The following is a 16,374-nucleotide window of genomic DNA, read 5'->3' on the forward strand; positions in this document are numbered from 1 at the left end:
CATAGGTAGTTTCTGAACCCTAATCCCTTTCCTCACCACTCCCATTATTGGTACCCCCAGTATCTATTATTTCCTCCATCTTGTGATGATTTAGCTCTCACATATGAGTGAGAACATGTGGTATTTGGTTTTCCCAATCAAAGAGTTTTTTTAAGTTTTTGTGCATAATTCCTTGTTATCATATGGCATGTACAGTTAATTGATTGAAGGTTATTCAACTACTTTTCAAGATGTATTATTGGAAGCTTTACTGCTATTATAATTTTCATAAGAACAGTAGAATTAGAATAGTAGAATTAAACATCTTGTTTCATATGCATCTCAATATTTCTAGCTTAAATTCCCTTTGGATATAGTACTCTAATCATATCTTTACAAGGATATATATATATATAATCTTATAATATATATAGATATATATAATAAGATTATATATATATTTATCTTTACAAGGATAAGATAATCCTTGTAAAGATAAATATATATATATATTTGCATTCACTTTCTAAGATTGCTTATTTGCATATATTAGGTTAAACTATATGTAAGAGTTATTTTTGTACATCAAAAATGATAGTTGACAATTTGATGAAATTAAACCTTGTAATACTATAATAGTCCTGAACTGGGTCAAGAGTTTCAGTCGACCATCCTAAGTAGGTAATGATTTGTAACAAATATGCTATTGAACAGAACAAAGGATATAGTCTTTTGCTTGGTTGGGCTGGCCTTCCTTCTTTGTGACAAACTGCAATCTAGAGATTAAACTACTACTGCCATTGCAATTGTCACTAATTTTTCTGAAGCTGCCACACTTGTAATTTAGTCAATGAGATATTACAATACAACTCCTTAGCATCCTAAAAGTAAAACATAGCATTACATTAAATTCTGTGTCTAAAAATATTTTAAAATAATTATATGAAGTCTCGAGATATCATTGAAGACATGACAAAATGTATCAGTAACCCTGGAATTCTCTGCTCCAGGTTTTCCAGCTTCTTAGAGTTCATAACTATTCAATCAAGGCAAACAATAGCACTTAACTTACAGTTTTCCATTTTGAGGGGTTATTTTCTTAACTTACTATATAAAATTAAGATTCTACAAGGTGAGAAATATTTGAGAAAAACCCAGTTTCATTCTTGACTTGGCTTTTTTTTAAAGTAAGATGCTTCAAAAGTGAAATACAAATGTAAATTATTACTAGTATATTGAATTTCCCATATTTTCTTTGATGTATACTAAGAATTTTCTTTTTTAAGTTTTCAGTGAGGAAAAGATGCCTTTTGTTTCTACATTGTCAAAGAAAACATTTGAATCAAAACAATCTCAAAGAAACATATACAGTGGCTCTTCAGTGTATCAATTTTGTGAATATCTCACGGAATCAGTCATGTACCATTTAATTTCAAGCATTTCTGTTGGCACCAAAGAGTGTAGAGAAAAAAGGAAAACAAGGGAAATCCAAGAAGCTGCATTAAACAAGATTATTTCAATTAATTCTCAAGTGTTTGAAAGCAAGTTGATTTCCATTGGAGAACTTGCTTTAAATATTTCTGAAATCATTATTAAAATCTTTTTTAATAATAAAATTATACAGACTGACATTTCACAGCAAATAGTTTCCATAAAATCAAAATACATTTACTGCCCAGGAGTAGTTTCTGCTGACTTTGATAATCTCTTTCAGGATCTCTTAGTAGGTGTGATTAATGTACTATCCAAAGATATAAAAATAAATTATCAGTTTGAAGGCAATGGCAGAAACAAATTATATTCCAAGCTTAGAAACAATAGTGTTTCCATTTGCAACAAAGCCAACATTACCAAAAGACAGACAGACTCCAGAGATAGGCAGTCATCTACTCAAGAAACTGATCAACTCATTCATAAAAATAAATTAAACTATCTTGCATATAAGTTAGACAGCCTGGTTGGTAACCTAAAAACAAGTGAAACCAAAGAGTTAGTCAATAAAGTTTTTAATATTGTTTCAGATTTATTTTTGCCAGACGAATGCCCAGATGGGGCTATGAATTCTGGTAAAATAGCAAGAACATTTTTCTCCTCAAATAATCAACAAAGTAATAATAGTATACTTAGAACTAACCTAGGGCTCTCCTCAAAATCAATTTTTCTTCTTAATGTTGCATGTGAGAAACTTATTAGAATACTTTTGGAAAAATGCACACGCACTGTCTTTCTTGATAATTGTCCTCTTTCTGATGAAATATCAGCAGAAGAATGTCAAGTTTTAAAAATACTTCAAAGTGTAGAATATAGAGAATTTGATCATTGTAAGGAAGCAATGGACTGTGAACAGCTCCAAGGAAATTACATGTCTGGCCTTTTGGAAAATCTGGCAGAAATTGATCAAAACTTATTATCATCAGACTCTATACTTACTATTATTTCCCATAGCTTGGTTGAATTATTGATGGATAAACTATCTCACAATTTACATAAAGCTCCTGGAAGTCCACCTTTTTCAAACAAATATTTGAACTATAGCACAAGAGAAATACAGTCTAGTTTCACAAAGGCAAAAAGGCCAGGGTTAGTAGAATTAGGACAAGGTAAAGACTCTTTAGGTTACATGAGTTATGATAGTAATTATTTGACAGAGTCCCCGAATAATCCCAATAAGGTTAGCTCCAACATACAAGCATCATTTGGCAAGCAATGTACAGTAAAATCCTCTTCAGTGTCATCTCTTAAAAGACAAGGAACAAAGGAAATGGATGCAATAGCCATTCGTCATAAACAACATCAAGGAAGTGTACATACAGGAGTTTACTCGGCCACATTTTTGGAAGAAATAATTTCTGAATTGTTTTTTAATCTCTCTACATCATTGTGGAGCAAAAATAAAAATATCACTGAGGCCCGGCTCAATGAGATGAATACATTATTTGTCAACAATGTAGTCAATGAGCTAAATAAGGCTCAAGTCACTGTTCTACGGAATGCTGAAGAAAGACTGTGTTTTCCACCAATTCATAAAGAAACGGTTAGAAATATAGTTGACTCCATTTATGATGATGTTTTACAGAAATATGAATTGAAAGTTACCTGTGGTAACAATATGGCATATGGTAATACTTCATTAGCAGAACAAATAACTAATGCCATGTTGTTAGAGATTTTAGATTATCAACTCCCATCTTGCTACAGGAAGCAGCTCATACCCCATTCATATTACCCTCTCAAAAGTGAGATTATACTGCAGAAGCTTCAATATAACCTCAGAAAATTTACTTTTCTACCTAACTCTTCTTCAGGTTATAGCACCATGTTATCATACTCATTTTTAGAAGATGTCATCAGAAGACTTTTGTCTCAGCTCATTACCCCACCCAGGAAGTCCTCTTTTTTGGGAAAAAAATATGTAATGAGTTCGGATTTTAATGAAATTTCCACATGTATAATAAGTAAAGTTATGTCAGTCATTTCAAAACATAAAATCTGGTTCACCATATATGATAATCAATATCTGTACACTAGAACAAACCTCCAAAAGATGGTGGATTCCATTTATAGCAATATTTTGCTAATATCTGACTCTTTTGCTTCAATACAGAAAAGTATAGTCAGCCAAAACCCAATTATAATTGATCAAATAGCCAGTTTTATCATCCAAGAGATTATTGAAAATCACCTTCAACCATTTTTGTGCGGAGAGGATTTACTGCGTCCAAAGACTCCACTGGATACAGCATCGAATATGGTTAAACAGGTTCTCAGTGAAGTTATAGAGTCACACAGACCCCAGAAGCCATCACCCTTTGGTATTTACCCTGATACATTTGTAGGGGAGATTGTTACCAGACTTGTGTCAATGATTTTCAGCCCAAAGTATAACACTGAAGTTGAACTAAAAAACATGACCCAAAAAATAATACACTCAATAAATAACAATTTTGACAAAGTCAAACTTCACAGTCCAGATGATGATAAAGACCAGTCTTTCCCCTCTGCCAATACAGATATTGTGGATGAACTTGTCACATCAGTTTATAGAAATGTTTTAAAACAACATGAGTCAGACCCTGGTGTTGATAAAGAGTCTGAAGATAGTGACCTTTTTGTGGAAAATATTACCAATTTAATTGTAGCAGCTATTTCAGATTACCTTCTTCACCCGCTGTTTTCTGGAGATTTGTCAGCATCTTCCTATTCTATTTCAATGGCTGAGAATATTGTTCAGGACATCCTTAGTAACATCAGTAAATCTACCGACCCAAGCCAGAGTTTAACTTTATATAACACCTTGCTGCCATACACATTTTTAGAAGATTTAATCAAAGCACTGTTATCTAAATTCTTTCCTTCTACATCTAGCCTGGTTTCAAACAGAGAAACCCAAAAAGATAGAATAAGAGGCAATTTCAATGATATTGCTTCCAACCTTATTAGTGATATTAGAATAAAAATTTCCCAACACAAAATTCAGTTTTCAAAAGATGAAGAAGAAAACAAGTTTGTTTACTCAGAAGATGATGTTCAGCATCTTGTTGACTCGATCTTAGAAAATATTTTACAAAACACTGGGTCTGTAGACTCAGGTGAACAAAATATAAGCAGTAATGATGCTCTTATTGATAAAATAGCAGGTTTTACCATTAAACATATCTGTCAACAACATCTTCAGCCATTTGTGGATGGAAAGTCATCATCTTCATCAGACATATATTATGATGATGAGAGAAGGCAGTTATTTTATGCCAACGTTTACTCTTCAACTTTTTTGGAAGATGTGATCTCTGGGGTTATAAGCAAAATATTCCACCGGGCAGTAGGCATTGTACAAACAAAATCAATAAGAGAGTTACGAGATGAACTGTTTGATAAAGCTGAAAAACTCATACATTTGATAACAGAGGAATTCTCAAAAGCACAAGTTAGCGTCATTGGTAATGCTGAGAAACAATTGTGTTTACCTCCAGTGGAAATAGATGTAGTCAAAAATATTGTTGATATCGTGTACAGCAAAGTTTTGAAAGAATATGAAATGGAAATAATGCCCAGTAAGGATTTTCTAAGTGACACAAAGACATTGGCTTCAAGGATAACTGAAATTATCCTGGCCGAAATTGTTGATTTTCAAATTCATCCAGTTCTTATAGTAAATCTACCTGCTAAGTCATATTCTAAGCTTAGTGCCAATGTTTTAACAAAGAGAGTTCAGTATAATATTAGTAAATCAAAATTCCAAAGACAGGCTTCAACAATATATACAACTATGTTATCACATACTCATTTGGAAAAAATAGTCACTCAGCTTATATCTCAGATGAGTCCATTGATCCCCAGTGCAGAATATTCAGATATTTCTCAGTCAGAGTTAAGTAATACAGTCATAAAATTAATAAATGAGATTATGTCAATAATTGCAAAACATGAGATATGTATTATTAAATATGGAAATGTAAAACAAAGTATGATTTCAGAAAAAGATATCCAATCTATGGTTGATTCCATTTATGCTGATCTTTCTTATTCAGATGTATACCAGTCTCTTACAAAAGATAAAAAAAGAATAAGTAATATACCTGTTTCAAAAATAGCAAGTTTTATAATAAAGGAAATCTTTAACCATCATGTTCAGTCATTTTTATCTGGAGATAAAACTTTCCTCTCAGGTGCAATTGATCAGACTTATAAACAGAAAGTAATAGATCCTAAACAAAGAGAATTGTCTCTCATTGTAAACTCAGCTATCTTTTTGGAGGAAGTAATTTCTGAGCTCTTGTGCAAAGTCCTTTTTGTATTTTCACATAATGTCATGGTTGCTGAAAACCCAGATACAGCAAAACAAAAAATCACTGGCATTGTTACATCATTAGTAAATTCAATTATTCTGGAGTTCATCACATCAGAGATTTTAGTTGCAGATAACTTTGATGAAAATTTGTATTTTTCAGGGAGATATAAGGAAATGGTTCAAAAAATAGTCAACTCAATTTATAAAAAAATATTAGGTGAATATGAATCCCTCACTCAAGTATATAGGGTTATACAAAGTGATACAAGCTATTTTGGAAGAAAAATATATCATTTGCTATTGGAAGAAATTTATGACTTTCAAGTGCAATCATTAGTATCAGGAGAATTAGTGTCTTCTTCCTATTCTTCCCCTCAAGCCAATAATATCATCAGAAATGTACTCAACATCATCATGAAAGATAGCCATGCTTTGCCATCATATATTACCGTGTTGCCCCATTCTCTCTTAGAAGATATGATTTACAAGCTTCTAGTGCATATCTTCCCTTCAACTGACACTGAAAATGAACTAAAAGAAGAATTTTCACCAGATTATGAGTTTGTGGATGCAGCTTCAAAACTGACTGACCAAATTATAAAAGAAATTTCTGAACATGAGATTTGGCTTTCCATGGCAGGGGATAATGCAGAAAGTATGCAGTCTGAAGATATTGAAAATTTGGTTGACTCTATTTGTAATAACATTTTGAAAAAATCTGAATTCCAACTCGAGGTACAAAAAGCTGCAGACAAAAAAGGAGGCTCATTTTTAAGTAAAATAGCTGGCTTTATTATGAAGGAAATTATGGATCATCATTTATGGCCATTTTTACATGGTGAAGAATCATCTTTCAATGCATTATCTGATTTTGATCATGTCTCTGCACTTGATAAATCTGGTAAAGTTAAAACACAGCCTTCTCTATATTCAGCTGCATTTTTGGAAGATGTTATTGTTGACCTTGCTCACAAATTTTGTTCTCTCCCCATTATTATTGAAGATTTGAAGAAAAAAGAAATGCCAAAGCCAGACATTGTGAGCCTGGCTATAAAATTTGCAAACTCCGTGATATGGGAATTTAATAAAAATGAAATTAAAGTTTTACCAAATGCTGAAGAAATGTTTTCCTTTCCACCAATTGATAAAGAGACAGTTAATAAAATATCTAAATTTGTATATGATCAGTTTATAGGAAAACACAAATCTAATGCTATTCAGAAAGATGATAAAAGTAGTATTGTTATAGAAATAATTGCTGCTTTAGCCCAGAATGCAATCTCTGCATTCAAGATTCAACCACTTTTTTCAGGAGACTGGTCTTCCACCTTCTTTTCATTTCTAAATCCAGATAACATTAACCAAAGGATTCAACACCTACCGCAAAAAACCTCTACACAGATAACCAGATACTTAAAAGGAAACCAACAGACTTTACCAGATCAATTATATAAAAACGTTTCTTTTACCTCAGACCAGAAAATTGCAATGGACACTTTGGAAATAAATAGAAGTACAACGGATAGAAAGAAAACTTTCAAAACAAAAGACACACCAATGAAAAAAGGTGACATCAAAAATCCAATACCTAGCCCTGTAACAATGATCATGACAAGTAACATGATTAACCTGTCAGGGTCAGCTGCAGGTGTAACAAATAAAAAGAAAGAGTATAAAAATAAAGTGGGAATTTCTACTCAAAAGTATATTGAGAATGTACCAAAAGTTACTTCTCCAACTACCAGTGTGAAAAGTACAGACACTCAGAAGCCAAATGTAAATGAGACTGTTAAAAGTAATGAAATTCATAAGAAAACAAAATCAGTTCCAAAAGATAAAGAAGGACAAGATTATGAGCTACACATACCTTTTTCAGAAGCAACAAACGATATGAAACACAAGAAGGAAATACTTGAACCAGATTTTGAAACAGACTATGAAAAAAAGACTGATAATACAAGAGACAGATCATTAAAAGAAGATGACAAGCACTTTCAATTATCTCCTTTGACATCTGAGAAGAGAAATATAGGGACCACAACAGAGAAAACTTTGGAAATAGGTTATCAAAAGCCAAGCAATGTGAGGAGAAGAGACTTGTCAGCACAAACAGATATTGTTGAGGAACACTACTCAGATCACGAACATGTTCAAAATGTTATTGAAAATATTTATAGTGATGTTTTAGAACTATCTTCTTCTCAAGAATCAGAATATTTTTCAAAACTCAATTTCAACAAAATCCCCCCAGATGATAAAGCATTAAACATAATTCAAGAGGGTAGAAAAGATTTGATACAGGCTGTTACAACAAAAAAAGTATCCTCCACAATTAACAAAGCTGATCCTGATCCCAAAAATGAAGAGAAAAAGAGAGAAAAAGAGAGAGAGGGAGGAAGAGAAAAGGAGGAAGAGATAGAGAAAGAGAAAGTGAGAGAGAAAGAGATCAAAAGTGAACCCAGTAAACAAGACCATGCTCACTACCTACCAGAAAATAAACCCAGAATTTTTCCTGCTAAATTTTTGGAAGATGTTATTATTGAGATGGTTCACAAATTGATCTTTTATTCTATACCAGAAACACAGGTACATGATGAACTCTATGACACTGCTATGAAATTAATCGAGTCACTGATGAAGGAGTTTTCAGCTGCTCAGATTAAGGTATTCAGGCCGAAGAAGGGAGATCAGTTTTTCCCATCTGTGGGTAATGTGTCTTCAGTTACTAAAGTACTTTCCAGGTATAAAGAACCAACTACAGATGAAATATCATCCAGCATTAAGATAAAAGCTGTGGATAAAATGCCATTTATGCATAAAATGGTGGAAAAATCATCTTCAGATAAGATATCTTTCATAGATAAAATACCACCAATTGATAAAACATTGGTCAATAAAATAGTTCACTCCTCTGTTTGCAATATTTTGAATGAATATAAATCTCAAGACTCTATTTGTAAAGATATAAACAGTAATGGAGAACATTTAGCAAGAAGGCTAACTAGTGCAGTAATAAGTGAAATTTTTCAACATCAGCTTGACTTGATATTTTGTGATGAGGTTCCAGTTTCAGAATGTTTGCCTCTGGAATCTAAAGATGTTGTTAAAAAGGTAAAAAAATTGGCCCAAACATCCAGCAAAGAATGTAAAACTTCAATGCCATGTACCATAGTATTGCCTCATAAATTTTCAGAGAATGTTATTTCTTCTCTTTTGTCAAAAATTTTAACAACATCCAACATCACAGCCAAAACATCTAAGGACAATTTGTTCACAGAACTGGATTTCCTTCAAATGAAGTTAGAAAGTGCAATTGCAACAGAAATTTCCCAAAATGAAGATATGATTGTACAGTATGTAGAATCCTTACATTCCAATGATGATGAAATTATTCAATTAGTTGTTCAGTCTATTTATAATAATCTCTTGCCACAGTTTGGATCACAAGAGATCATAAAAAATTGTGTAACTAGTGGATGCAGAATCCTTTCAGAAACCATAGTTGACTTAGTTCTACAAGAACTGACTGGCAATCAGTTGCAAAGCTATTTTTGTGGACAGCTAACTCCACATCAGTGTGCAGAAGTTGAAAGTGTTGTTGAAAATATTCTTAAAGATGTTATCCAAACTACTGATGTGCCCTCACCTGAATCATCACATGCTCATAAACTGTCTTTTAACATAATAGAGGAAGTTGCTATAAAATTTTTATCAAAGCTTTTGTCTAAAGTGCATAACAAAAGAACCAAGTCTCTAGAAACTGAAATGCAAAAAATAACCTCAAAAATATTAAGTTCAGTCCAAGAATATATCTCCAAAAGTAATATTAAACTTGTACCACCAGCCAAGGAACCTGCAGCTGACAATGAAACTATTGAAAAAGTAGTTGATTATGTTTACACTAGTGTTTTAAAGCACTCTGGCTCTCATGCTTCTGTATTTAAAGATTTAATGGGAAAGAGCAATGTCCTTTCTGATATAATAGGCTTTTTAATGGTGAAGGAAATTGCCGATTCTGAATTTCAACCTCAAGTAGAGGAAGAGGCATCAAATTCAGAATTAGTTCTGGAAGCAGTCAAAATTATGGAAAAAGTGATTAAAATTGTTGACAAATGTAAATCCCAGGAAAAGTCTTCATACAGAAAAGGTGCTACATTAGATGCCAAGCCTCTAGAGGAAGCATTGGCCTTTTTCTTGGCTAAACTAGTAGGGTTGACAAGTAACTCAAACAAAGATACAAAAACCTTATCAAGCCCTGAGTTAGATAAAGTTGCATCTCAATTGACAAAATCTGTAACAGCTGAACTTTCCAAAAGAAGCATTAGTCTTGTAGCTGCTGATCCTGAAGAACACCTTTTAAATCCAGAAAATATTGAAAGGATTCATCAGGTTGTTGATTCTGTTTATAGTAACATACTGCAACTATCTGGAACTCACAAAGAACTTTATTATGATATGAAAGATACAAACACAGTCTTCCCTGAAAAAGTGGCTAGTTTAATTATTGATGGAGTGTCAATGTTTTCATTAGATGCAGTTAGCTTTAAAAATTCAAATGGTGATCATTTTGGAGAGCTAGACATTAGTAGAATTGTTCAAAAGGCACAAGAGTGTGCTGTTAATATGATTCCCGACTTAGACAAAGAAGTGTGGGGTCAAGATTTATCTGAAAAGAAGTCTCCAGTTAAAATAGTTCCACATGTTGGGAAAAAACCAATCCAAATAGATCCAAACATTATCTCAGAACACTTAGCAGTTATTTCTATAAAGACTCAACCTCTCGAGAAAATTAAGATAGAATGTTTAAGAAGAACTGGACATAGCATAACAGAACTGAGAAAAGCATCAATAAGTGGGAGAAATTACTTTTCAGACTCCTCTGATTTAGAAAGCAGAAAGAGAGAAAGACGTATCTCATTGGATAAGACTGGACGCCTGGATGTAAAACCCTTAGAGGTAAGTGCAAAGGCAATGGCAGAAAAATAAGTGAATAGTGAGATATGGTTGTTCTGTGATTTCCATACTCAACTAAATATATGAGAATGCATTTTTGTTGTTATTGTTTCCCCACCCAATAGAAGAATTGGTTGCACCAGTTCATCCATACACTCATATGATTTCCTGGGACTTGACATATCAGATCTATGTCTCACTCTAAAGATCTCAACCTAGTTTTCCTAAGACAATTCATTTGAGCTAACATTTTTTGAAGAATGAGAACATAAGGACATGTCCTTAACTGTAAAATTATACTGACTGAAGTTATAGTTGTCATTTGAAGATTCAGAAGAAGTAATCTTATATAGTTCCTTTAGTTATCCATTATGACTACCTAAGGGTTTTGAAAGGGCCAGTTAATATAATATAGGATATACTGAATAATTGAACATAGTTCTAATTTTCAAAGTTAAGATGCCACAGTAGTAATCTTGTTCTTTTAGCAACATTATTCAGTGAACATTAGACTGCAAACTTTTATATTGTACTTGTTATTATGTCATTTAAATTATATTAATCTTTCCCATTTTCCCTATTCTCTCAAGATTTACCCAGTTTCTTTCCTCTTCTACCTTTGTTCTAGACCCATGCCCTAATGCTGCTATTTTTATGAACCTCCTTTATCTTGCTGTAGATCTAGCTTTGCCCTGTAGCCCCATACCTGGCCCCCAAATATTTTCAACTACTTGGAAGTTCAAAATGCCAAAAATGATGTTCTTATTGTTTTAAAAACTGCATATAAGTCATATTTGAAGAAACTACTTAATTTGAAAATAGAATTCACAAGGAAATAGCTATATCACAATAGAACTACAGGGAATAGAGGCATTGGTTTTAAATATTTATTGTACCTTAAATTTCAGGCTGCTTGCAGGAATTCATTTCCAAATATAAGAAAACCTGATATCACCAAGGTGGAGCTTTTAAAAGATGTTCAAAGCAAAAATGACCTTATTGTTCGGTTGTTAGTTCATGATATTGATTCAGTGGATTTGGAAAGGAACATAGAAGAGGAATTAAATTCTAATGAAGATGAAGTTATTTTAAGAGAGGTTACTGCACCAGAAGAAAATTTAGAAGAATTGTTTAAAGATCAAGTGAAAGAAGTCACAAAGCCAGAAGAAAGCAAAGTGTATCCTAAGCCAATACTAAGTACCAGTAGCCTGAAAAATATTTTATCATTATGTAAATGTTGTCAGTCCACAACCAGTACAGATATTGAAAGTACTGAGACAACCTCAAACCAGACAATGGAATCTAAGAAGTCACATGTTAAAAGAACCACGGGTGAGCTTGACATGGCCACAGAAAAAACCATGCCTGAAGCAGTCTTTTCTTCTTGGGAAAAAAAGCCACAATGTAAAGTAAGTAATAAACACGACTGTTAGAGATTAGACAGAGTAGAGAGCTTCACAAATTTTATACCTTGATTAGGGAGAAAAGAATAATAAAATGAATTCAGTCTTCTTTTAAACCTGGTGCTATTTATGATAGAAGAGTGATAATTAACACACACGGCCATGAAATTCAACTGAAGGAAAGCAGGTAATGGACAAAAATGTAGATCAATTGGAATCTCCAGGAAAAGAGAAAATTGAAAAATAATTTATTCCGGTCCTTTTGTATTTTGGCTGGTAAATACTCATTGAACATTTTGTGTGAACAGCTTCAATGATGCCAGTAGTATAAAGCTAGAAGTTTTGCTGAGGTAGGAAAAAGTAAAAAAGATTCATAGAAATTCATATTGTCTGGGTTTGAATTCTGACTCTTACTTCATAGCTAGGTGACTTATGGGCAAGTTATATAGATAACTCTTTTTTAAGTTTTTCAGCCAACTTATCCAAACTTAACAAGTTAATCAAAATATTTTAAATATCACCCTTACAAATAGCCCATAAACTCCACTATTATCATGGAGAATAGCTCTTATTACTAATTTCAAATCCTCATATGACAGTGGACTTCAATGACCCTTTGGGTCTGATTCCCCCCCCCCACAAAAAAAAGTGTACCACAAGATGTTTCTGCAGAATTTTTTTTTTGAATTTTCTGAAGAGATAATTCCTTTGATTATCCATTTGATGTGATTCTCAAGTTAACACAAAAGCTGAGATGGAACAGAGAAAAAGAACAGTGATGCAACTCTGGTCATTTCAGAAGCACACATGACTTTGCAACAAATAGATTACAGTAACTGTTAAGATGATTGACCTGGCAAGATTGACCAGAGCTATATCTCTGTTCTTTTTTCACTAAATCAAATATAATTTAAAATATTTTTAAAGATTAGAAATGGAAAATTAGATTATTTAAACATTGTTCTAAGCTTATTTTTAAAAGTCTACTTAAAACACAATATCATAATTTAAATAACCTTCACTGAGCTATTTTATAATAAGTACACTGGAAGAAACATTTTATTTAGAACTATGAGGCTCATCCATGTTTTAAGTAATCTCTAAAACTTTTTCTCATTGAAGTCTAAATTAGACTGCAAAAATTACCAATAAGATAAGAAAGGACATCTCAAACTCTACTTTGTGTAACATTTGATTTGCATTTTTTCCAGAAAGATGAAAGGAGTCTTGTCACTGAGCCAATGCATTACTTCATGCACAGAATGATGAGTTTATCTTCATTTGACCAAGAAGATATCATTTCATCAACTGGGTACATTAAAGCAGTAAAATTATAGAAATCTGAGATGAAAGTAGAGCTTTGGGATGTATGGGACCCCTGGTAAAACTGTAATTTTGCAAGTATTCAGCTTCAGACCTCTCCTCACTTCTCATTTGTCCCTTCCTTGGCTCCCTACTATGGATAATTCCAAAGCCTCCGCTTGCTACCTGTTCCCCCATTTTTAATTCCCTGGCCTTTAAATTCTTGTCTTGAGATATGTTGCTAGTGTATCAGTGCCTTGGATCAAGTACGTGTTAATATATTTAGGTATTTTCTAACCTGAGAGTTATAAGAGGGACGCTCTCCAATTTCTCAAAACTTCCAGATAAAAACCGATGGGTTTCTAGTGAGAACACTTACTACAAAGAGTCTGTGCTCCAAAATATAATTCCAGTTATTTTGGGTCTTCCATGTAGACAGTGGGTCAGCAATAGAATATGCACTATCCACGCAAAAGGGGCCCTACTTAGTTCTCTTAAGTAAACTGAATATTCTAGTGTTCACTGCCACAGAAGAGTCCAAATGAGTGAGGAAGTAATGTAAATTGGAGCATTCAGAGATAAATTTTTAAAAGCAATGGAGTATGATGTGGACATTTAAGAACTGATAGCATTTACAGGAGAGGAAAGCAATACAAGTTTGAATGACTCTAGAAGCAAAGTTTGGACTACATTAGTTTCAATGAATAGAGAGGAGCAAAGTACTGTAGACTTCAAATCTGATCAATAACTCTATCAAGAATGGTCACAATATTTATAATTGTCCTTTAGTTTATAAAAGTATTCATAAACTAAAAGAGGTGACTTTTTTTTAATCTGGGAAGAAGTACTAGGTATATGAAAAAATATATCTGTTTACATTTTTGTCCCATACAGCGTGAGGGAATTGTTTCTTTCTGACATCACACTATCAGGGACCATTATTCCCGGTCCATTTTTTCCTGCATAACGGGTTTTTTTATAATATCTATTGTTAGCAATATAGGCACACTCTATTGTTTGTATCAGTGAAATAGAGCACAAAGATAATATAAAATAAAAACAAACAGAATAATATGACACCAGAAAGCTCAAGGTTCTTGTTTCGCCCATGGAGACAAAAAATAATCACAATCTGACTAAAAGATTATAACAGTTCAGGAAACCCACCAGAAATCTGCAGCAACCAAATGAACAATTAAGAAAAAGTCACATGTAAAATAGTTATATATAGACAGATTTTTAACTTGCTCTACCTCCTCCCAGCATGGTATAGCATAGTCAGGAAGAAGTAGCTCAATTTACACCTTGCTCTCTTATGGTGGGAAGAACAAATCAGAACTTGTTATGCCCTGTCTATAAGTTTCCTTAAATTATTTTTGTTCCACCTGACTAGGAACTCAGATAGGCAATGGTGGCATAGTTTGGATCCAAGCCTGAAAACCAAGAAAGTAGTGTGGATAAGTGCCACAATGCATGAAAACTGCAGGTGGACTGCAGAACCACAAACATCTTGGGCAAGAGATTGTGCGAGGAGTAATACAACAAAATATTCAAGTCCCTGAGAAGAATCAGAGAGAGACTCTTTGGGAAATTAAGTCATTTAAAAGCAACCCAGGAAAATTGGGTGACAGAGGAAGCACACACATTGGTTTGAACATCACTTACCCAGAAAAGTTTTGAGAAAAACTTAAAGTTTCACTTTGGACTGTTTCCAAGTCCCATAGTCCCATGTCTTAGTGAAAATCTTCCACACCAATTCAAAAAAACTAGAACATTAGTAATATTTTTTTTAAATGGAAAATATGGTCCAGACAAAAGAATAATGTATAGACAAAGAAAATGTCTTTGAAGAAACACATCAATTGAGCATATGCAATAAAGACTTTAAGAACAACTGCCTTAAATATACTCAATAATTATAAGAAACTACAGATAAAAAGAACTAGTAAAATTAGGAAAAGTACATACAAAAAAAGAAAGTATCAACAAAGTGATAGAAAGTAAAAGGAAGAACCAAACAGAAATTCTGGTTTTTGTACCACAGTAGGGCTACTATAGTTAACAATAATTTATTATATATTTAAAAAGACTAAACGAATGGAGTTGGAATGTTCCTGATACAAAGAACTGATAAATCTTTAACATGATAAATACCTCAATTATCATGATTTGAATATTATGCATTATATGTTCAAATAAAAATATAACATGTACGCAATAAATATTTACAACTATTATATATCCATAAAAATAAAAAATTTTAAAAAGAAGTTTTAGAACTAAAAAATATAATCATTGAATTAAAAAATTTATTGGAAAGGTCAGCAGTAAACTTGGACAAACAGAAGAAACAACCAGTGAACTTGAACAAGTCATTTTAAATTGTCAAGTCTAAGGAACAAAAAGGATGAAAGACTAAAAAACTGTGTGCAATGCCCAAGGGACTTTTGGAACACCATCAAGCAGACTAATAAGCATATTATGTGAGTTACAGAAGAAGAGAATGAGAAGCAAATTATATGAAGAAATGATGGCTGAAAACTTCCTAAATTTGAAGAAAGACATGGATATATAAATACAAGAAGCTTAACACATTCCTAGTAGAATAAACACAAAAATACAACTCTAAGATACATAATAACCAAACAATCATAAGACAGAAAAAAATCTTTAAAATAGAAAGAAAAAAGTGATTCATCATATATGAAGTATCTCAGTGGGCATATTAGTGTATCTCTCAGTAGAAACTTTGCAGTCCAAGAGAAAGTGGGGTGATATATTTAAAGAACTGAAAGAAAAAAATACAGACAATCAAAAATTTTATATCCAACAAAAAATGCTTTTTTCAAAAATAAAGGGAAATTAAAATATCCCAAGACAAAGAAAGAACTGAAGAACTTCATTAAAACCAGACTTATCTGATAAGAAATGCTAAATTAAGTTCTTCCA

The 16,374-nt window shown here is 32.7% G+C and overlaps 1 protein-coding gene across 1 annotated transcript in view; it reads left to right on the forward strand.

The window, feature by feature from the left end:
• Window positions 1–13,460, forward strand: part of FSIP2 (fibrous sheath interacting protein 2) — an 88,585-nt gene extending 75,125 nt beyond the window's left edge. The window contains exons 18-20 of the mRNA XM_021713070.1: window positions 1,266–10,723; window positions 11,629–12,129; window positions 13,335–13,460. Of these exons, the coding sequence (XP_021568745.1) occupies window positions 1,266–10,723; window positions 11,629–12,129; window positions 13,335–13,460 (10,085 nt within the window). The remainder of the gene's footprint in view (window positions 1–1,265; window positions 10,724–11,628; window positions 12,130–13,334) is intronic.
• The last annotated feature ends 2,914 nt before the right edge of the window (window positions 13,461–16,374 follow it).

Source organism: Carlito syrichta, unplaced genomic scaffold, assembly GCF_000164805.1.
Source record: "Carlito syrichta isolate Samal-C Ts95f unplaced genomic scaffold, Tarsius_syrichta-2.0.1 Scaffold304021, whole genome shotgun sequence".
Classification (NCBI taxonomy): Eukaryota; Metazoa; Chordata; class Mammalia; order Primates; family Tarsiidae; genus Carlito; species Carlito syrichta.